The 21584-nt window shown below is 47.0% G+C and overlaps 3 protein-coding genes across 3 annotated transcripts; all 3 read left to right on the forward strand.

Annotated features, from left to right (window-relative positions):
- Positions 1 to 1873: 1873 nt before the first annotated feature.
- Positions 1874 to 4565, forward strand: LOC117837932 (large ribosomal subunit protein uL4z). The gene is made up of 2 exons (XM_034717748.2): positions 1874 to 3041; positions 4239 to 4565. The coding sequence occupies exons 1-2, from the start codon at positions 1941 to 1943 to the stop codon at positions 4350 to 4352; spliced, it is 1215 nt and encodes a 404-aa protein (XP_034573639.1). The 5' UTR covers positions 1874 to 1940; the 3' UTR covers positions 4353 to 4565.
- Positions 4566 to 4722: 157 nt separating this feature from the next.
- On the forward strand, positions 4723 to 9957 carry LOC117837933 (uncharacterized). Its single transcript, XM_034717750.2, has 4 exons — positions 4723 to 5866; positions 6020 to 6155; positions 7810 to 8167; positions 9081 to 9957. Exons 3-4 carry the CDS (start codon positions 7826 to 7828, stop codon positions 9615 to 9617), a joined length of 879 nt encoding a protein of 292 aa, XP_034573641.1. The 5' UTR covers positions 4723 to 5866; positions 6020 to 6155; positions 7810 to 7825; the 3' UTR covers positions 9618 to 9957.
- Positions 9958 to 10087: 130 nt separating this feature from the next.
- On the forward strand, positions 10088 to 11076 carry LOC117837935 (uncharacterized). Its single transcript, XM_034717751.2, has one exon. The coding sequence runs from the start codon at positions 10391 to 10393 to the stop codon at positions 10895 to 10897; it is 507 nt and encodes a 168-aa protein (XP_034573642.1). The 5' UTR covers positions 10088 to 10390; the 3' UTR covers positions 10898 to 11076.
- Positions 11077 to 21584: the final 10508 nt, after the last annotated feature.

The following is a 21584-nucleotide window of genomic DNA, read 5'->3' on the forward strand; positions in this document are numbered from 1 at the left end:
TAGGCTTACAACGGAATGCTTGCAAGCAACCGTTCGTGCGATGTGTGGATGTATGTGTTGAATGCGAGAGAGAGTGAAAGGAGGCACAGCTCCCTTTATATAGGCCAGGGACCGGGCGATATCGTTGAGAAATGGAGGTGGTCCCCGATCTCGAGGTTGGGGGTTGCGGCGTGGTCGGGTCCTCTTTGCACCAAGAGACTACCTTGTCTTATTCCCTTGGCTGGTCGTAGGTGTCACACGCCTTGTACGGTGGCTCCTGTGCGGCGTGGGCTGCTTACACATGACCCAGCCTGCTCCGTGGCATGCCCCCATCCCGTTCGCCAACCCGTGGCAGTGAACGTGACAGGAGTTGTCTTTGACGTCCGTACTGGTGACGAATGGGCAGGCTTGATTAGTGGCCTGGACGGGGTGTGCCGCTCATCCCGACTTTCCCCAACCTCTTTGGTGCGCTCACGGCTGCTCCTCACCGTATCGCTGGGTCCCACCTCACCCGTGGGACCGTACTGGGCCTAGCGTGGTGGCATGGCCTTGATCTTGACGGGTCTCCTTAACGGCGAAGGGGATGATGATGCCGGGGCGCGTGGGCGTGTACGGTCGGTCCGAAGGGTGGAGCCTCACCCTCAAACTTCCTGGTTAAAGGTTGGCTCCCTCACTCGGTCATGTCTCTGGCGTGGGGCGGTCAGGGGGGCCACGCCCTACATTTAATGCCTCTCGTACGACATAGGTCTTCCTGAGTCAAGGAGTGGGTGAGGCGTTGTGGGCCCCTTGCGTGCCCCGTCCCCGAGGTGGCTGAGGTAGCAATTCACGGCTTTTGGCTTCCGACCTAGGGAGATCGGGTGGTGGACTGTAGCGTTGTCTGGGCCATTTCTAGATGCTTCTAACTGTTGGGCTTTTGACCTTTCTTGTTACCTTAAGCCCTTTCCTAAGGGTACCCGGAGCCCGTCAGTTTCTTTTAGAAAAAATCTTCGATGTTATTACTTCTATATAACATAGTGTAAGCTACTATTCCATTTAATACGTGGAATTGTTCTTGGCATACTAGTATTTGTTGCGCCCTACTAATTGTTGATGGATTGCAAAGAGAAAATACCATACTCACAATCTAGTCAAGCAAATATTAAGTTCTACTCCCTCCGTTCCAAATTATTATTTGTTTTGACTTTTCTAGATGTATAACTTATGCTACGTATCTGGATATAATATATATATATCTAAATATATATAAAGGTACGTATTTAGAAAATACAAAATGAATATTAATTTGGGATGGAGAGAATATTGTACAGGAGTATATGGTAAGAACTTAAGACACCTGCGCTACATATCTTCATTGTGATGTGCTTGGTTTCGTTTTCTGTTCACCGCGAAAATAAAATTCAAGTAGAGTCTCTTAGATCATCCACGGATGCCGATGGAACAAATACTCAACAATCAACACTTTTACAAGTGAAACTGAAATAAAAAATTGTTGATGGAAATGGTCGGTTCTTTTCACTAGAAAAAACATCTAGTATTAGAGGATAGCACATGTAAATGTAAACTTTCTCTTTAGTATCGAAAGGATATAAGCTTACTGCAGCAGCAACCCAAATGCAGCTGAGCTTAAAATGGTTAAGCATGAAATTCGTGATCACCAACCTACAAACCAAGCCCAGTCCATCGGGAAAGCCCAACCCAACTACTCAGCACATCAGCAGACTGTATTACAAACCAACAAACTACGCCCGACCCATCAGGAAAGCCCAACCCAACTACTCACCACCAGGTGTCCAGATCACATCACCCGCTCACAAGTCAAAATCAACGGCCCAGATCTCACCTCCCAAACCCTAGCCCTCACACCCCAACCCTCATATAATCTCGCTCACTCCCTCCCCGCCTCCACCCTTTCCACCCCGCCGCCGCAGCCACCGCGCCGCTACCCCTCGCCGCCGCCGCAAATGGCCGCCGCCGCGCGTCCCCTGGTCTCCGTCAAGGCCCTGGAGGGCGACATGGCCACGGACTCTGCCGGCACCGCGCTGCCGGACGTCCTCCGCGCGCCGATCCGCCCCGACATCGTCCGCTTCGTCCACAAGCTCCAGTCCTGCAACAGCCGCCAGCCCTACGCGGTGTCTCGACGCGCCGGCCACCAGACCTCCGCGGAGTCCTGGGGGACGGGGCGTGCGGTGTCCCGTATCCCCCGTGTTCCCGGCGGCGGTACCCACCGCGCCGGCCAGGGAGCCTTCGGCAACATGTGCCGTGGCGGACGCATGTTCGCGCCCACCAAGATCTGGCGCCGCTGGCATCGTCGCGTCAACGTTCACCTCCGCCGCGTCGCCGTCGCCTCCGCCCTCGCCGCCACCGCCGTTCCATCCCTCGTCCTCGCCCGCGGCCACCGCGTGGAGTCCGTCCCCGAGCTCCCGCTCGTGGTCTCCGACTCCGCCGAGTCCATCGAGAAGACAGCCCAGGCCATCAAGATCCTCAAGCAGCTCGGTGCCTACGCTGATGCTGAGAAGGCCAAGGACTCCGTTGGCATCCGCCCCGGCAAGGGAAAGATGCGCAACCGTCGCTACATCAACCGCAAGGGACCCCTCATTGTCTACGGCACGGAGGGCTCCAAGATCGTCAAGGCTTTCCGCAACCTCCCTGGTGTTGATGTTGCCAATGTCGAGCGCCTCAACCTGCTTGACCTCGCCCCTGGTGGCCACCTTGGCCGGTTCGTGATCTGGACCGAGAGCGCGTTCAAGAAGTTGGATGAGGTGTACGGTACCTTCGAGACGCCTTCGGCCAAGAAGAAGGGCTTCGTGCTCCCTAGGCCTAAGATGGCCAACGCTGACCTGTCCAGGCTCATCAACTCTGATGAGGTGCAGTCGGTCGTGAAGCCCATCAACAAGTTGGTGAAGCGCAGGGAGGCTAGGAAGAACCCGCTGAAGAACATGGCCGCTGTGCTCAAGCTGAACCCATACTTGGGGACTGCGCGTAAGATGGCAGCTCTTGCCGAGGCAGCGCGTGTCAAGGCCAGGAAGGAGAAGCTTGACTCCAAGAGGACCAAGCTCAGCCCAGTATGATAATTCCTTCCTCTCTTTCTTTTGCGTTGTGCTATATTTATTGTACGTTATTTAGTGTTGCATTGCTTTAGTTACTATCATTTCTTCGCTGTTGTTGCAGTATTAGATGTTTCACCATTTCCTATGCTTCCTAATAGAATAGTGTAGGATATACTTCTTGATTTGTAGCTCAGCGCTAATAAGTTTGTTGAGAGTGATAGTGCTTCTCATTGCACTTTCTAGATAGTCTTGATATGTTTAGTTATAATGCATGCTGCTGCACCCTTTAGGAACTGTTGTCATTGATTCTGCCTTTTCTGTGTACATCACAGCTGCTAGGCTAGCCATATCTCTTGATTTGTTTTGGAATTTGCTAGTTTCCTTAATGAATATATCTGTTTGCAATTTGTGGAACATGCCAAACTACCAATGCACACTAGGGAAATATCAGCGCACTTAATGTTGAGTTGTTGATGTGGCTTTCATCTAGTTCAGATGGAGCAATTTAACACTTCCATCCAATCTTCCAAGCATATTTAATATTAAGCATTATGTATGTAGTATGGTGAATGCTTGAGCCTGTGCCATGCAGTGTTGTATGTGTTGTCTTGATAATTACTACCATATAGCATAAATTTGCTATTATAGTACCTAGCTTGCTATAATTTCTTGTGTAAGGTGTCCCGAATGTATGCCCTATGGTTTGGATATGCAGACCTCTATTTAGGTGCTGTTTGTTTCCCGCTTGATTGTGTGTGGCTGCTTACAGGCCAGATTGTTACAATCTGCAAGTTGCAACACACAATTAATAGTTGAACAAACAGGGCGTTGTGATCTAACTGTGATATCTAGTTAATGATGTCTATGTATATTAGTGTACCTTATTCCCAATAGGGTTTTGTTTAGTACGCTGCCAGGTGATCCGTACTTATACGTTTCACGGTAGCTCAAATCTTAAGATTTTTCTGAATGACACATACGACTGCTCATCTTTTGCTGATGTTTTTGTTCATGTCACTATGCACATAAATTTGTTTTCTGGGCTTGCAATGTATTTTCTTTTGTCAGCTCTTTTTTTCTCATATTGATGCTGTTAACTGAACTGTGCATCAAGCCACTAGATTTGTCCATTTCTTGTATTTATGTATCCCATTTTCTGTATCCTGTCCCCAATCCCTATGTGCTGATTTTGTGTTTGAAATTTCCTTGTAGGAGGAAGCTTCTAAGGTCAAGGCTGCTGGAAAGGCGTGGTACAAGACCATGATCTCAGACAGCGACTACACAGAGTTTGAGAACTTCACCAAGTGGCTTGGTGTTACACAGTGATCTTCTGGTTCAAGCCTTCGTAGTTTATCACTGGCCCAGTCAGAAATTATGATTTTGGTTTCTATTATCTTATGTCACTTGTTATTGGGATCATCAGACATGGTATCTCGTTTTGGTTATGGCTTTGGTAGTTGTTTGCTGCTGCACCTTCACTTCCAGACACCTATTATGAGAACAAAGTATATGCGAATTTCAACAAACAATTTGTGCCTTCGTTTGTTTGTTACTATCGATTGTGGTATGCTTTCTTGGTTGTAGCTTCTTGATCGCTAGTTTGGGTGAATGGAAGAACGGTTTGCCTTGCTTCTCTGAAGTACTTTGAAATGGTCATATTTCTTGAAGGGATCTTGCGATGTACGAATTTGGCAAAGCATTCAGGATTTGTTTCCTTGCTTGTATATGTTTTTGAGTCTTTATGCTTTCATTCTGGGCCAACATCTGGTTGTGTTTGCTTGATTGGATTGGGGATGGGAGGTTTGGGAGGCCCAAGCTTGTGAAAGCTGTCTGCGTTGTTAGTAGCAAAGCCAATGATCTCCCCACTTGAAATTTATTTCGCTGCTTTGCATCGCTATCCAGATATACTTTCTGCATATTCTTTCTGAGAAAGTGGAGAGCTTTTGTGCTTCGCTGAGATGCGGATGTCTCCCTCTCGCATCCGCTTTCACCTTTGCAAGTTGCCAATCCGCATTCCACCCTATCCTCTCTTCGTACCCAGCAAACTTGCCTCGTGTCCTCTAGCTTTACCGTTTTCAACTCTTCGTTCCAAAACGTAAACTTTGCCAGGATCGATGAACTCACAGCAAGTGAGAAATAGGATGGTGATTCTTGTGGTCAACATTTCATCGCTGCAAAAATGCTCACAGCTTGTCGTTTAGGCTAGGCTAGAAATATTGTTGTGTTGTGCACTTGTGCAGCCTGAGCAGGGCTGCTTGCACAATTCGGGTCCATTTGTTGTCGCCTCCTAAATTAAGAGAGAGTAGAATCGAAATGGGCATAAACATGGCTTGTTCCTGCCACCGTTTAGTGGTGCTCAAAACGAAAGGAATAATAGGTGGATTATTAACTTTTCAGTACATAGCAGGTGCTTAAATATAATCCATTTTGCCAGGAACTATCAATAAATTATAGCATTTACGAATTAGTTCGCACATTTTGCAAGCAACTGTTCCTGTTTGGTACGCTTCCTGTGATTTGGACGGTGTAGATAACGCAGAGGAGCCGTCAGAATTAGCATTGGGGAATTTGGAATCTGGGTTCGTCAAACTGAAAACCATCTGCAGGATGGTGACACCGGATGAATCTACGAGGTAACCAATGCCATCGAGTCATAGATTAAACTAATTTCAAGGTAGTAATTTCAAAAATAAATTTTAAAAAGAAAAGAAAGGAGGAGCCAAGAACTGAAGTAAAGAACAACCCCTGCACCCGAAACATATGCAAGGTCCGGCCCTTCCAACTCAGGCGACCCCCTCGATCGCTTCGTAACCGCCTGATTCATTAGTCCCTCCTCCAAGGTTCGTCTACGATTGGTCTCCAAATTTCTCTCCAATTTATTTTTACTCCACATGTAATTTCTCTTTGCTATTCTTGGAGTCCGGTGGTGGTAAATTTTTTTCAGCTCCTTTTGTTTCCCTTTTTTCTCTGACCTGAACTGCTGTCCTAGCCAGGCTTTCACCTCGCGGCTTTAATCCCAATTGGGTTGGAGCGCAACCCAATTGGGGGTTAATTGGGATTGCTACTCCGGGGCTGCCCGTCCCTCGTGTTCTTGGATTCGGCGACGCAAATCGGCTGGTTTTCTTGCAGGTGAGGACTGACGACTACTCACAGCTATTCGATTGGAATGGATTGGATTGGTTCCTTGCTCGTTCGATTCCGCTTTCTTTTCTAGATTGCGCGGTAATAAAATGGATCTTCTGGACTTCCTGCTCCTGAAACCAATTCGAGCTTCTGCTCTTAGTTTCCAGTTCGAAATCTCAATCAGATATTCTTCGCAGTGATGTCTTGATTGTCGTTTCTTCCATGCTGTTCGATCTTTGACGCCCAATGTTCGAGTTTTGACAGGTTGCAAGTGTTCATAGTTTGATGGATTCTCACTGTCGCATTTTAGTTTGGTTTTATAGCTGCAAATCCCGATCGAGGAATCCGGTTATTAGGACTGAAGGCAAGTTTAGTTGGTAGCTGTTACATGTTCTTTGTTCGCCAAAACTAATCCCCTTTCTTGGAAACTTAGTTTATCGGTCTCGCGCTGATGATCCTTTGTGATACCATGGTCCAACTCGGATCCCCTTTATGGTTCCATTAGTAATATTTGCTTGGATCGTAGATGAATTGATTGGGTCATCCTGCCCCTATGACGTAGAATTTCTCGTTGACTTGTTTTGAAGGTGTCGAATTTGGTAGTTCCTGCGTTGAAATTTCCACCTGAATCCCTTATTAGCTTTGGAATTGAACATGGATCGTTTTCTCTGAATTGTAGTTGACTTGTCTGTTGAGTCCTTTTTTACTGTATATGGATGCAACCGACGTAGCTTTTCCTTGTTTAGATCTCATATATGATCCTTTCCAGTTTCAATTTCTATCTAGTTTTGGTATCTTGTGGGATTTATCTGCTACACCAAAATTCCAGTTGCTGGTCCCAATCAGAAGGTGATGTTTACACCTAGGACTAAAGTTAGGAATGTATTAGGTCACAGAAAGAATGCAGGAGTGATCCCTTTTGGCTTTGGTTTACTTGTTCAGTTCTTCCATGAATAACTGCATCAGGAATGATTTATTGTCTCCAATTAGATCTTGAATCTTCTTTTAGCCGCAAGCACCAGATGTTTGACTACATTGAAAATCTTGTTTCTTGCTATAACTCTGACAGAGAATGAGAGAAACAATTGAGCTTGGTATGATCTATTGCCATTCTCATCGTTAAACTTAACATGTGAAGATTGCAGGATTCTACCATCTATTCCAGGCCTTCTTTATATTCTGTTTCTTTGTCATGATTCAGATGTTTCCATAATATCGTGCTATCTGTTCATTCATATTTGCATCCCACTGAATGGTACTGGAGTAGTCTTTAATCAGCTCAACATTGATGTCCTTATGCTTGTTTTTTTAATAAAAGACTCTGGTTAATATCAATATTGAAATCAATATGTGTGTGTTTATGTTGAAAATACTTTCAGTAGGTCTCAATAATACATCACATGGAAGCTGTGCTCAAAATATTGTTTCTGAGGACCCCGTCGTATTAAAAATGTATGCGTGACTGGAGGTGTATTCATATAAGATTGAGTGTATGTCAGAACACAATGAGTTGCAGGAATTCTGCTCTACTTGGATCTAATATTGAGAAACTGATAGTTTTATTACCATGATATCTTTGTGATCTACATTTGTTTTCTTTTCATTACTCTGGTCTACTGGCTACTGCATATTCTGACCTCTTCCATTTCTCTTGGGGCAGCCTCCTGGGTAGAATCATGAAGCTGAAAAATAGCACAGTGGAGAATTTTAAGGAGAACAACATGATTTTCACTTCTGAAGGAAAATTCCATGCTAAAAAAGTGCAAGACGATTATGGTGCAATGTCAAACCAACCAGCTGTTGCTCAGACAAGATGCAAATGGATTATTGGAGATGTAACTGAGGTCTTGGATCGCAACACATGGAAGCTTGGCAAGATCTTAAAGATGCTAAAGAACAATCACTTTGTTATCAGGCTTGCTGATTGCATCCAACTGAAAGAGTTCCATATATCTAGCTTGAGAATTCCACATACTGTTGAAGCTCCACAGAGCAAGCCCTTTCCTGCAGCAGATAAGGTAACTACTACTTCCTTGGAATGCAAAGTTGCTTTGTTTCGAACTTTCGTGTCCATTTCAATAGCTAATAATTCTTATAAATTTGGTGCTTAGGCATTGTTTATTTTGATTTGTCTTGCCTGGCTTACAGCAACATCTGCATTTGTGATTTTGGTGTCCTCTTAGTTCTATTACTTAGATTTATCTTGTGTGGCTTACAGCGGCTACATTTTGTGATTTTGGTGGCCTCTTAGTTTCATTAGTGCTGGACTATCAGCCACCGTCAGGAGTCTCATCATATTGAGTGATTTATTGATGTTGTTGAAGGAAAACGCTCCACATACTTCAGTTGTTTTCAGGGAAATTGTTTGTTGTCTCCATGTTTTATGATCTTTTATCCTCTTTTGGGACCACTTAAATGCCATGATGGTCACACCATTCTTCTTGGGTACTACAAATGTAGCGATGAAACTAGCAAATCTATGGTATCTACCACAACTTGTCCAGTATTAGAATTATGTCATGACAAGCTCTCCTTTTGAGTTGTTGTCTTGCTCTCTCTGTCTATTTTCAAAAATGGAAGCGATGCCACACTAGAGATGTTACTATGGCTTTGTTGCTCCTAAATTCAGACTATTGAGAGCTGTAGATTACAGCATCATTTAACTGACTTGAGCTGCACACTATGAGTGTTTGTTTTTTTAAAAAAAAATGTTTTTTTAGGGGGAAAATGTGACACTTCACTCACGGATGTAGAATTTGTCTACCACCAGAGTGCCACCAATCTTGTAACCTTTTAACAGTATGATTGCAGTACCAAAGATTTTAAACAAGATCACTGGATGTTGAAACATTAGAAACTTTTCCATCTTGGTGCATTCAGTATACTTCTCTCCAAGCAGACGATTTTACAAGCTGCCGTCTCCTCTTTCAGGCCACCGGACGCGGCAAGCGCCAACCTGCTGATTGCGTCTTGCCTCGCTCAAGAGCAGTGCAGCAAATGGCGAGCGGTGCCAAGAAGAGGAAAGCAGCCGCAGACGCCTCTCACCATCCGAGCAGAAGAGCACACCCCCGGAAGGTCGCCGCAGCTTCCATGGCCGACAGCTACCTGCACAGCTCCTCGCAGGCCATAGAGGACGCCGAATGTTCAGTGGCTAGCTGCAGCGTCAACGATCCATGCCACCCGGACAATGGCGGCATCAGCAAGCGCCGCCGCCCTGGCGCGGGGTGCCTCCCTGACGACGCCATGTCCGCGTGCCCGTGCTCGCCGGGGGCTCCGGAGGAGGAGCACGAGGGCGCGGTGGACGTGCACGGGCTAGAGCTGGCGGCGTACCGGTCGACGATGCGGGCGCTGTACGCGTCGGGGCCCCTGACGTGGGAGCAGGAGGCGCTGCTCACGAACCTGCGCCTGTCGCTCAACATCTCCAACGAGGAGCACCTGCTCCAGCTCCGGCGACTCATGTCATCGTGATCGTTGACGACTACAGCCACAGCCAGCCAGCCACCTTCCTTCTCCGTGTCCATCATCAGTCATCATGCACGCCGGGTTCGCCGGACGGCGTCCTGCTCGGTCGAGCTCTGGTTTTTACTATTCTTGCATGGTTCACCTGTCTTGTTTAGTCCAAGTAGGATGCTATCTTTACCAGTGTCGAGAACTCGAGATACGGATATATACAGACTCAGAGAGAGAAGTCTGCGTCTTTGTCATGCCTTGCATGTGCATACTGGATTATGAGTGTATCGATCTTGCTTGTAAATGCAAACATGTTTACAAGTTTTCCTTTTGAGTAACCATGTTTACAAGTTCTTTACTTGTGTTCCAGTGACAGTTTATCCATCTTTACCATTCAGTCAAAGAATCTTACATAAACCAGTTTACTCTTACAGCAGTGTGTGGTTCTTTGTAGTACGAACTCTGGAAGACTGGAAGGCCACGTAATAGCTTCTGTATCGCCAGTATCTCTGTTTTTCACCGAGAAGGCGAGGACAGGGAACACCTGGGCGACAGGCACGTACGCACGTGTCGCAAAGAGGCCACCTCCTCCGGCACGCGCGACACGTGATCCGGCTCGTTCCCAAACGTGTCAAGGTGACAGCCGTATAAAGACATCGCCATACTGTCGCGTTGGATTGCTTGAGAGTTGAGACTTGAGAGATCTTCCATGCCTTGCCTTCTTTAGCATCTCGTCCTCGATCGTGCACGCCCAACTGCCCAAGAAGATCCAAGAAGAGCAGAGCGCGACGATGTCGGTGAGCCTCGTGACGGCGTCGGTGCTGCCTCCGTGCCGTGCCTTCCGCGCCGCGGCGTCGTTGTCGGCGTGCGCCTTGCGTCCGCGCGCGCACCGGCCGTCGCCTCCCTCCGCCTGGCGCGCCGGCGTGCGCTGCCTCGCCGCCACGCCCCCGCCGCCGGAGGTCCCGGGCCAGACGCCGGCCGAGGTGCCTGGGACGGACCGCCCGCCGCAGGAGGTGCCGAGCATCGACACGCCGCCGGAGTTCGACGCGCCCCCGGGCGTGGACGTGCCGATGCCCGGCGCGCCGGGGCCCGGCCCGGAGCTGCCGGGCCCCGCGATGCCGTCGCCGCCGGTGCCGGAGATCCCGACCGTGCCGCCCAACCCCGACGTCCCGCCGCCGCAGCCGCCGGAGGTGGAGCCGCCGAGGCCACCGCCCGAGGTCGACCCGCCCAGGCCGCCGCCCGAGGTCGCGCCGCCGCAGCCGCCGGGCGCCTCGACGGTGCTGCCTCCCTTGGTGTAGCTCTCGCTTCGACGTGTGGCGTCGCGCGTGTCGGCGCGTGGCCCGAGAACAAGGCGGCGTCGCAGAGCCGTTGCTGTGTCCGATGGAACGGCACCGTGTAGGGGTGTACAAAACAAACCAGTAGTTTTCACGGCTGTACATGTTCGTTTTCAATTTGAACAAGGAGGTAAACTAGCGAATTCGGGGAAGGTCGATGCCGTAGCTTGGGGGTGATCGCGACAATGGCACGCGTTGATCCGGACAAGAAACCAACCGAGACATGCCAGTGGACGATCTCGGCCTAGTCCTGGTCTTGTGCAGAATTTGCCATTTCGTCCCGTGCTTGCTCCCCTGGTTCGCGTCTGCCTTGGCCTGCCCGGTGCCCGCGTCCGCGGCTGCAGAGTCCCCAAGCTCGCCCCGTCGCCCGTGCCGCACTCAGCACTCTACGTCAGTGCGTCTCGCCCGTCAGGCGCCGCCGCGCCGGTTGTCGCGGTGGCCGTCCTATTCGTATTCCTGCCTCTGCCTTGTCGCCGCCGCGAAGGCGCGAACCCCGATGGCGGCCTGCACAGACACGCGCCGTGCCACGGCATCGCCCAGACTCCACGCATGCTCACCGGCCACTTTTGCCCATGGGACCTGCGAATTCCACTCCACCGGTTTCGGTCGCTCGCTCGCTAGCCGCCCGTGATTCGTGCCCGCGGCGCGCCGCCCAGTTCTCCTCGGCACGAGACTATCCAGCGTCGCCGGGCCGTCCAATTGTATGATTGTATCGAGCCCACTCCTCCTGATGGGCTTCTATACCACTTTTAAATTCGTGCTGGCCCATTGTTTCCTTTGTCTGAATTCTCTCTCTCACACGGCCGAGCCGAGATTATAGGTGGGCCTAGCCTCTTTGAAGGGACAGGCCCGCGGCCGTACGGCCCGGAGGCCGGATCCGTCGGGGAAAAGAGCGAAGAGAGAGGAACGCTCGGCAAGTCGGCGGCGTAGGATTGAAGCGTGGCCGTGCTGCCGACTTCCTTCGGTGAGCGGCACGCGGGGACGGAGGGGGGTTGGTCCGCGGCGGCCGGCCGCACCATTCCAAATTTTCGCCGTGCCATTTCTGCCGCCGCCGATCGGTATGGGGGCAGCGGCGCGGCGGTGGAGGCGGCGGCGATCTCGCTGACGCGACGCACGCTACTACAGGAGTACAGGTGCGCTACCTGAACTGATTCCTCCGCCCTAACCCTCAGTCTCGGCCATGGATGCGCTCTCAAGTTCTAGGTCACGCAATCACGGGGCGATTTGGCCGTGGACCTTGGCGTCCTAGGGTTCGAGCTAGTTACCGCGGGTAGATCAACAATGTCCGGTGGTGGTATGGAAAGCTAGCCAGCCAGATCGTACGCGGCTCGTTTGGCCGGTGGTACACGAGATGCATTGATGGACGGACGGGGGGGACGCGTCGCGTATCTGCGCGCGCCGCACAGGGCTGCCGGCTGCCGGCTGCGCGCCTCCTTGATGGCCGATGCAGGCGATCGTAGTAGGCGCAGGACCACCACCAAACAACCAAAGCACGCGCGAGGACACGCGCGCACGCCATTGGCAGCGCCGCAGCGGAAAGGAATCGCGAGACGACGCTAGCTGCAGGCACACGCATACGCATGTCGCCATGTTGCTGGCACTGTATGCCGCCAAAAGAATTGGGGGGTTAAACTACCAAAGCTGCAATTTGATTTTTGAGGATCCTGACCTTGGCTTGGCTAATCTGTCCGATGCTGGAGATATTTTTCGTGCTTCCCTGCATAACCTGCGTTTCGTTTGGTTTTTACGCGAGTGAAAGTAGAAATAACATACTGCCTGACTGCCAAAGTCTCCTGATCAATGGCAGTAATATCTCCTGCACGTTTTGTAACGTGTAGTGTACTAATATTTCCATTTGCAGTTAAAAAACTAAACATAAGTGCAATTTGGCCATACATCATATTTTAAGTTCCTACTTTTGCCAAATTAGATTATCATGATCTGTCCCAATGTCAATTTTAACTACTAGTGTGGTAATTCTATATTCATGAATTAATCTGTAGGTCTTGTGTATGCCTTCATACTTTTTGTTTCAGCAAATGTATGCCGACTAAAAGCAAGAACAAAACTTCAGTAACTGGTAGAGTGAAAGTATCCAGCACTGTTCCCAGATGTGTGCAGTGCATGCAAAAGCCTTCGGGTGTACGTACGCACCTGGCCTGTACAAAAAAACACTTCAAGTACAGTAGAGAGATGCAGAGCTCGTTGCATTTGTCAAAAACAATGCACTCTCTCGCAAAACAGTACCACCATTTTGCGCCGATCCAAACTCGCCTTGCATTCTTTGGTCCTGTCCAAGTACAGAGGAAACAGTGACACATGCCACAGCCTTGCTCAAGCTCAAGCTGCTGTCACTGCTCTCACATACCAGTATACCACACCCCTCCAGCCCTCTCCCAAGCAAGGACAGCACCCAGCTCAGCTGATCTGGGGGAGCCGAGGCTCGAGAGTGGAGAGTACACTGCCTCGGCTTTGGATCATTGGATGCGAGAGGAGAGGGAGCACAAGTACGCATGCATACATGCCTAAGAGGACCACCTAAAATCTGCTAAGCATCTCTAGGCCTGCACCTGCTAAGAGATCTAGATCAGTGCAGCGACTGCTTCTGCATATGGTGCTTTACCTGGAATTTTATATTGATACTATATAGTATTTTTGTGAATTGTGTTGCTCCAGTATAGTACTGGCCATGGACAGTGGTACGTGGACCACAGCAGGCATGCGCGTATTGAATTTGAAGAGGATAGATTGGAGGGCTTATTTTGGCTTGGGCTTTGTGCAAAACGAGGTATTGTACGTCGTTTTGCAAGTTGAGACTAAAATAAACTAGAAGTCGGGTGATGCTATTATTTTTAACTTCACCGGTGAATTCAAAGTGCATATGGTATGCCAAGACGCACGCCTGCATATTGTTAATCCGCCTTTTCTCAGAAACTGTGTTCCTGCTCTCAGTTTCTTTACTTACAGTTTGATATACAAGATGCCATTTGCCCATTTCCCTCTGCATTCCTTTTGCACCGTCTTTGCCATTGCATTGTGAATCTTAGTTGCTCAGATAGTCGGCAAAATTATGCCTGTTAAAACTAGGAAGCATCTGTTTATGTGCAATTTAACGGAATGTACATTGCCTGGTTTTTTGGGCACATTTCGTCAGGTATTGGCAACTATAAGTGACGTTTCTTGGCTGTACTTATTTACCGTGTGACTGTACACTGAGATTCATCCTTTTTGTGAACGCTGCTTTGAACAGTTTTGACAAATGCACATTTGTCTGCATTTTACTCATGAGAGACGTACAAGCAAGCTGCCTGATTCCATCCATGCATGCAGGACATGACGCTTCACGCATGCGGTTTTGGCTTGGCTGTAGTTGCAAAGATCCATATGGACAACGAATTATGCTGGTTTTTTTAGCTCAATGTGGATCTAGGGTAAAAGCAGAAGCTATTCTTAAACAGTCAAAATGCTGCCCTTTTTTCTCATTGGATGAACATCTAGTCAGAAAAAAGAACTCTCGAGCCTGTGCAAGGGTGACATGTTAAATTTTATTTGAATTTGCCTTTGCAAACTTGTTATGATAATTTCAAACTTGGGCTATAATTTGTTTACTACCGCATGCACGCAGATGGTGCACTTCAAAGTTGTTCCTGCATGAGAATGCATCTGACATTGCGTCTATTTCCACTGGCAACAGGGTTCATATCCTCAAATTGTGGTTGAATGATATGCTTCAACGCTAAACAGACATAAAAGAGATCAGAGGCAAATGCAACGGATAAGCGGACGCTGGTCCGGCAGCAAGAGCAAGGTAAGTTATCTAATCATGAGCCATCAACTTAAACATCAGCTTCCATAACCTTCATGAAATTTTTTAATGTCTAGTCATAAATTTGGAGAAACGGATTCAGAAACCTGAAATACACTGCAAGAATATCTATTCCTGATGCTATTCAAAGGTAGCATTCATCCTCGGCTCCTCGCCATGCCATAGAAAAGACAAGATCTTTATAGATCTCGAAAAGGCCTTGAGAAGTTGAGCCAGATCACCAAACTAACAAAGCACCTACTGGGAAGGCATAAATAAACCAGCGGGGCGTATCCTTGTGGCTTTTCTTTTTGGCATTGCTCTCTTTTGCTAAGCCGAGGTACAGTCAACAAGGACTTGACTAATGAGCATTGAGTAGTCTCCCTCCCTCTACACGCATGCATGCACGCCTCTCATGCAAAAGGCAGTAGCGGCCTAGCGGCTGGGCACCTTTTTCCTGCCTGCAGTTCTGCCGCCTTGGAGAAGAAAGGCATCGTCGACAGTATTTGATTTCACTAGGAGGATCTGGTGGCTGTCCTACCAGGCTAGCTCCCCCTAGCTATATAGCTCAGGTAGCTTGCCAAGTATTGTCACATCCTCAGCCACACAAGGAACATGAACAGAAGTATAACTGTTGGAAGTACAGTAAGCTTTTGGTACAAAGGAGTAAAATTGCATGAGCATGGAGATTTGCAGATTTTGCATCCTGTAGTTTGGAATAATTTGATAGTTATAAACGAGTGTAAGAGTTTATGCAGAGAGAAATTTAAAATCCACGTAAACCCTTACTTTGAGCACAATAAGTCGAGGACCTGCATCCATTGGAGTTGTGTGGACTCGCCGAGACTTGCACAACCTTAAGTCTTGTGTTCCTGCCAATATGATGCATGCAGTATGGAACCATAATCGTATTTCTTTAGCAAATGAAACGGGCAAAAACTAGCACATCATGAAAATTTCATGTTTTAATGGAAAAAAATAATCCTCATACGTCCTATGGGGAAAAAAAAATACCCACTGTGATTCTGTGACGCTCTCTCTTTACTGAAGTATTCGTACGGGCTCGGATAACTGCACTATAGCCGTCCTCCCTGGGGCGCCCATGCGCCTACAATACTTTTGCTGCCGTTGTTGTCTCCTCTATGACTCTAGAGCCTAGGCCTAGACGAGGCTAGCTTGTCCTATCAGGCTCCAGCTTATCCTGCTACGACCCTCTTCCTCACGCGCCTTCAGCTCTCCGGTCTCTTTCTCCGCTTTATTACTATACAACCACTATTCTGACATGAAAGTTACATGCAATATATTTCTGATGATGCTGGACTTACTAACTACTCTTAATATCAAAACAGTTAGAAATGTTTGGTTGGGGAGGGATTGTTTGTAACGCTTGAATTTGCAGATAAATCCATACAGATAGTGAGCTGTTTTCAGTATGGTCCTTGTAAATCCATACAGAAGCTGGGTGTTTGCAGTCTCAGCACACAGTGCCCAGGCTCAGCGCCCAGCAGTCCCGGCACTGTGCACGAACCTGGATGCGCATGTGACTGCAAAGTGCGTAGAAGTTATTCTCAAGCAAAGCCGTGAATTCAGAATCTGCTGCAGCTGGTGATGCATGGCTCGTGGGCGTTGCTGTATGCTCTAGTTTGATGACATCACTTCCACCGGTGATTAGGTCAGTCTCACTGGTTTTATAACCATGGTCATTAGGAGGAGAGATGAGGGAGGGTTTCGTCATGATAAAACCCAATAGTCACAGTTACCAAGTGGTAATTGTGCCATGAAATTGTACACTGAGACTGTAACTGTACCATAAAACTATGAGCTGGGACTGGCCTTAGTTCCAAGGCATCAGTACGTGCTTCCTGCCAACCTCCATTCCTTTAGCATTGCTAGTGATAATTAGTGTTGATGATTATCAGTTCATCACGCACACAGTTTAGTTATGTAGAAAAGGAGCATTGCTTCAAGATTTTGAAGCATAATGCTCATGCACAATATGTCCTTTGTAGTGATCCTTCCTTCCTAGCAGCCAGTATCTTCATTGAACTGCTTTTATGTGAATATCACGTTATCCGTATCTAAACCTAGCGATTAGTCTAGCTCTTTTTTATGCTTTCGGATCCTATATATATGATCATTTACTAGATTTTGTGTCACAAAAAATGCCTCTGCTTTGCTGGTACGTTTTTAAGGCTTTGAGAAGTAAAATCCCAAAAGTGAGTTGTTTCTTATTTTGGAGCTCAATATCTTCGAAATACGAAGTTTCGCAGATTCGATGTTTCAAGCTTGGTTGTTTGTGTTCAAATTCAGAGAATGGAGTGTTTGAATTGTGGAATTCATTGTTGACTTTTGTGTAAAAGTTTGATGTGCTTCTTTCAGGCGAAAGGCCAACCATGTGACCTGAAGTCCCTGCTGCATACTTGCATATCAATCCATTTTTCTGGACTATGGTCTCTATGACGTGTGATTTGCACACAAGCGTTAGTTAGACGCCAAAATTTGCGGTTGTGTTTACCTGGATTGAAAGCTTGATGACATGAGGACGTTGAACAATTTCATAAGCACTGCTGCTGTGAGAAAAGCTGCATCACAAAAGCAAAGCTGATGAATCATAAAGGTGGCGCCCATGGGGTACGGCTTGGGTTTGTCTTGATTTCCCCATCCCCGATCCATCCATCAAACCGAACCAAATGTTTTTTCCCATCTCTTTTTTCTTGCCGCCTCCTGCAGCCTGCCTCTGCACTGCCCTGCACCCTCCCCCTGCCCTGACACCCCTACGCCTCCAGCGCTGCAGCGGTGGCTGTCTAGGTCCCCTAGGCCTCTAGAACCCTAGGACCTACGCATAGCTCCTAGGCCTCTTGGCCTCTTCTGCACTGCACTCCCCCTCTATCCCTCTCTAATCTCTTTCTCACTCCACTTTACTCTCACTCAACCACTATTCTGAGCAGCTTGGAGTTGCAAAGTTGCAATATTGTTACATCTCCCCACCACAACCCCCTCTATAAATCTTGCCCTTCGCCTTGCTTGTTGTTGTACACCATCTCTCTTCCTTGCCCATCTACCCCCTCTCTCTCTTTCTCTAGGACTTGAAGCTTGCCATGTTCTTGCCTATTCTCCTTCCTTCTGCCCACAATCTTTGGATTTTGAGATGCTACGACATCTCGGGGCTTAGATTTCTTGATCCCATGCCAGATCAGATCAAGGAACAAATTTCTGATGGATAGGAGTAGGTAGCTGATCTTGAGGGATCAGTTTAGTTTTTGGATTCACCGGCCATCGCCCCCTTGATTTTTTCGTTTTCTTAGAGATCGTTCCATCTACTGAGCTTTGGATCTAAGCTTGAGGCTTCTGTCTACCCAGTCATGGTATTTTATGCAACATATGTAGCCTGGAACTGCCCAAGGGAATGAGTGAAGCTGCCAGCATGATCTAGCTCTGGGTGATCACCGAGAGGAACAGAAGTTCGAGCTCTTGTGGTCATGCCTTGCTAGGTCATGCTGCGGCAGCCTCACTTCTTCCCATCGTTGGGCACATCACGATGAGTATTGTTTTCTGGGCAAAGGAGGTAGTACCAACAATTTCTAATTATTTCCAGCGTCTAATTCCTTGCATTTCTTGGGAGTTTCATTACTTGTTCTGTTCATTGATGAGCAGTTTCCTTTCCTTAGTTAATTCGCTACATGTTTATTGATCTGTTGTATGATTTTGGTCCACTTGACGTTGGTGTTGGTTCTGATTGATAGATTCACTGCTCAAAAGATTCAATGCTGTTAGTGTCGTCTGTTAGGTTCGGAATAATGATAGATTCACTGCTTAAAGATGTAAATTGTTGTTGGTGCATTCCTTGGCTTCATTTTCGTCTATGTTAGTCACCGTGCTGTTTTTTGCCGAACAAACTCGTGGTAGCTACGAAACGGGTAGAATAATTCTCTTGCGCAGCGAGGGCAACATCCAAAAATGCAGAATATTCCTTGCTTCCATTTCCTGCTGCTTTGTGGTCTAAATGCTAGTTTCTGATCCAGAGCTGACTGTGCTTGTGGTCCTATCCAGCTTCATTTAGTATGGATCACTGATAAGATCAATCATTTGCTTGTTTTGGTTGCGTCCAGTCATTGCATGATTTCTGATCCGACTGTTTGCAATCAGATGCTCCTAGCTTTGGCATGTAGCTGCATATCCTGATCCATGCTACCTGTTCCATGATTGCAAAAGCACATGATCTTGATTAGTTGAGCACCCACGATAATTCTTGTTTTTGTCTTGTAAATCCTGAAAAATATTTTCGTAGCTAATCGACTATGGTATTTAGGTTACGTGAATCCTCTTAAATGTGATAACATGTTCAGGTACATTCTTCGGGGGAAAAGTGTGTGGTGAAAATTACTTCTTCTTGGAGTGTGAATATAATCTAACTAGAGTTCATAACTATGTCCTATTCCTCTAGCTTGCTTGCAGGACTGGGCAGAAATATTCAAATCTACAGATGTTTACCGTTTATTTATTTGAATCACTCCGTGTTTGCCTTGTTAATATTAATTATGTCCTTTATCACTCTAGCTTGCTTACAGTCCTCCAGAAACACTCAAATCTACCGATGTTTACCCTGTATTTACTCGAGTGGCTCTTGCCTTGTCGATATAAGTGAGAACTTGGCCTTGCGCGGTCCTCAATGTTGCACATGGCTGTCGTGATCGCATGATGAAGTATTTACTAGTTTTTTTGTTCTTCAATTCGTCTGTAAAATTTCTTTGTATTTCTCAAATTCTTGTTTTTAGGGTTGAATATTGTATTGCAACAGTGTACGTATTACTGATTTCTTTGGCAACTGGAGCTAGCATATTAGCTGAAATCGATTGCATAATGTTACATCTGTTCTGATTTTAGTACTCTCGTGCATAAATGGTGCCAAAATCTGAATGGTGATGACTGAGATGTACTGTGAAATTTGGGGGAGCATGGTACTGACGGGCCGGGGGTAGGCGAATAGCCGGATATACAATATTGCTGCTGCCTGATGTGACCCAAAAGTCTCTGAATGCATGCGCTGATTAAGTCGTAGTCAGGCCCTTCAATTTTTCGGCAGGAGACCAGCGCACGGACTTGGTGCCGCTACATTTGAGACCTTTCACGGATACAAAAATGCTCTTACTTTTGTGCTAGGTTTTGGGCTTGACTTGATTTGAAGTGCTAGTCGATCTTTTAGTTAGAGGATAACAGTAATACAGACTGTTAATATGTGATTATCTTGATCCTCTCTGTTTTTTTTGCTGTTCCGTGGGTGCAAACGAAAGATGCTCGTCCCCTCCTTCCTTGGCCAAATTTTTTTATATGAAAAAAGAACGGAGCGCACCAAATTAAAGCTCCCAACTGAACCAGAAATTCCGTTTGGAGGGTGACATATTCTTAGTTTCTCGTCTTCATTCTTGATGGGAATTTGAATTCCTTATTCTGATAATGGAATAAAACATTATTATGGGGTTTTTTAATATTCATATTATAAATTTAGGGTTCCAACTTCTTTACTTCGCTGCTTTTTAATCAAATACAACGCGCTATGGCTAGTCATGCGCCCCCAGCTGAAAAATGGATGTTAAATATTCAGGTGCCTTTATTTAAGATATACATAGTGGCTTTCCTGGTTGCTTGGCTGACACTACTACCTTGAGGAAGCCAACTGGCCCAGCCTCAGGCCACCCATACAAACATTTTTGTCTCGATGATAACCCTGCAAAGAGTCATCAAAGCTAAAGGAAGCGTCTCACTCTGATCAGGTAATCTGTATATAACGAGTGTCTAGCTACTCACCGTTCACCGTTGCAGAGACAATGGATCAAATTCAAAACGGCGAGGTCGTCAGCCAGCCAAAACATTTGATCGTGCCGCAGCATGCATGACCCGCTACCGGATGCCCCGTCTGTGAAGTCAGTGATCGCTTACAGCGGCTTTGGACGTGTTTTCGTTACCCTCGTAGAGAGCTACATTGTGTATCTTATGTCGTCCTAAATAACTGGAAGTAGGTTTGAGTAGATATGTGATTAAAAACAATAGTATTTGGTTAGAAGAATTAGCGGATGCAATGACCTATAATGTGAATACAGTAACAAGGGATAGATTGTTTAGGAGGGCTTCTTCTGTATAAGCCTTCCTAATCGATTATATTATAAACCTCTAAAAGATGTCTAGTTGCTTGTATATTTAGGTGGACGACGTAGGAATCCTACATTAGAGACTAATGAACGGGGCCTTATAACAGGAGGAGAGAATATGTAATCCCTCCATCCCAAATTACAAGTTATTTTAGCTTTTCTAGTTTATAGATATTATTATACATCTAGACATGTATATCTAAATGTATAATAAAATTTATGAATCTAAAAACTAAAACGACGTATAATTTTGAACTGAGGGAGTACTAATACAAACTAAGGATACTGTTTGTGAAATTGAACCAAGCACTCTTGTCTGTGCACTCTTCTTTGTGAGATTATTTTTTTGAAAAACTTTTTTTGTGAGATTATAGTCTTATAGATGCAAGCAACCATTTGAGTTCACCATCAATAATCACTCGCCGGCAAGACCTAAAAAGGACGCCGGCAGGTCTGTGATGGACCGGACGGCGCTCTCTCTCGGGCCGGCGGGGTGGCCTGGCGGATGGCATGGCGGTATCAGCGTGGTATGTGTACGACCGATCGGTCGAGCAAGACAAGAATTAAAGGTAAGCATACAGCTGTATGCTACGGCCGCATTAACGCCTGGCTCCGATCGCTAGCTATGGCTCGTGTGTCAGCGATGCATTGCATGGATCAGATCAGCAAGCTGCAGCCCTGGTCCTGCATGCCCTTCCCT

The sequence above is a fragment of the Setaria viridis genome, chromosome 9, assembly GCF_005286985.2.
Source record: "Setaria viridis chromosome 9, Setaria_viridis_v4.0, whole genome shotgun sequence".
Classification (NCBI taxonomy): domain Eukaryota; kingdom Viridiplantae; phylum Streptophyta; class Magnoliopsida; order Poales; family Poaceae; genus Setaria; species Setaria viridis.

What these genes read in the sequence shown, in the direction of transcription:
- LOC117837933 (XM_034717750.2), top strand. Translation starts at nt 7,826, where the DNA reads ATGAAGCTGAAAAATAGCACAGTGGAGAATTTTAAGGAGAACAACATG. An exon ending in CCTTTCCTGCAGCAGATAAG is followed by an intron (nt 8,168 to 9,080) that starts GTAACTACTACT and finishes CTCCTCTTTCAG; the next exon opens with GCCACCGGACGCGGCAAGCG.
- LOC117837935 (XM_034717751.2), top strand. Translation starts at nt 10,391, where the DNA reads ATGTCGGTGAGCCTCGTGACGGCGTCGGTGCTGCCTCCGTGCCGTGCC.
- LOC117837932 (XM_034717748.2), top strand. Translation starts at nt 1,941, where the DNA reads ATGGCCGCCGCCGCGCGTCCCCTGGTCTCCGTCAAGGCCCTGGAGGGC. An exon ending in AGAGGACCAAGCTCAGCCCA is followed by an intron (nt 3,042 to 4,238) that starts GTATGATAATTC and finishes ATTTCCTTGTAG; the next exon opens with GAGGAAGCTTCTAAGGTCAA.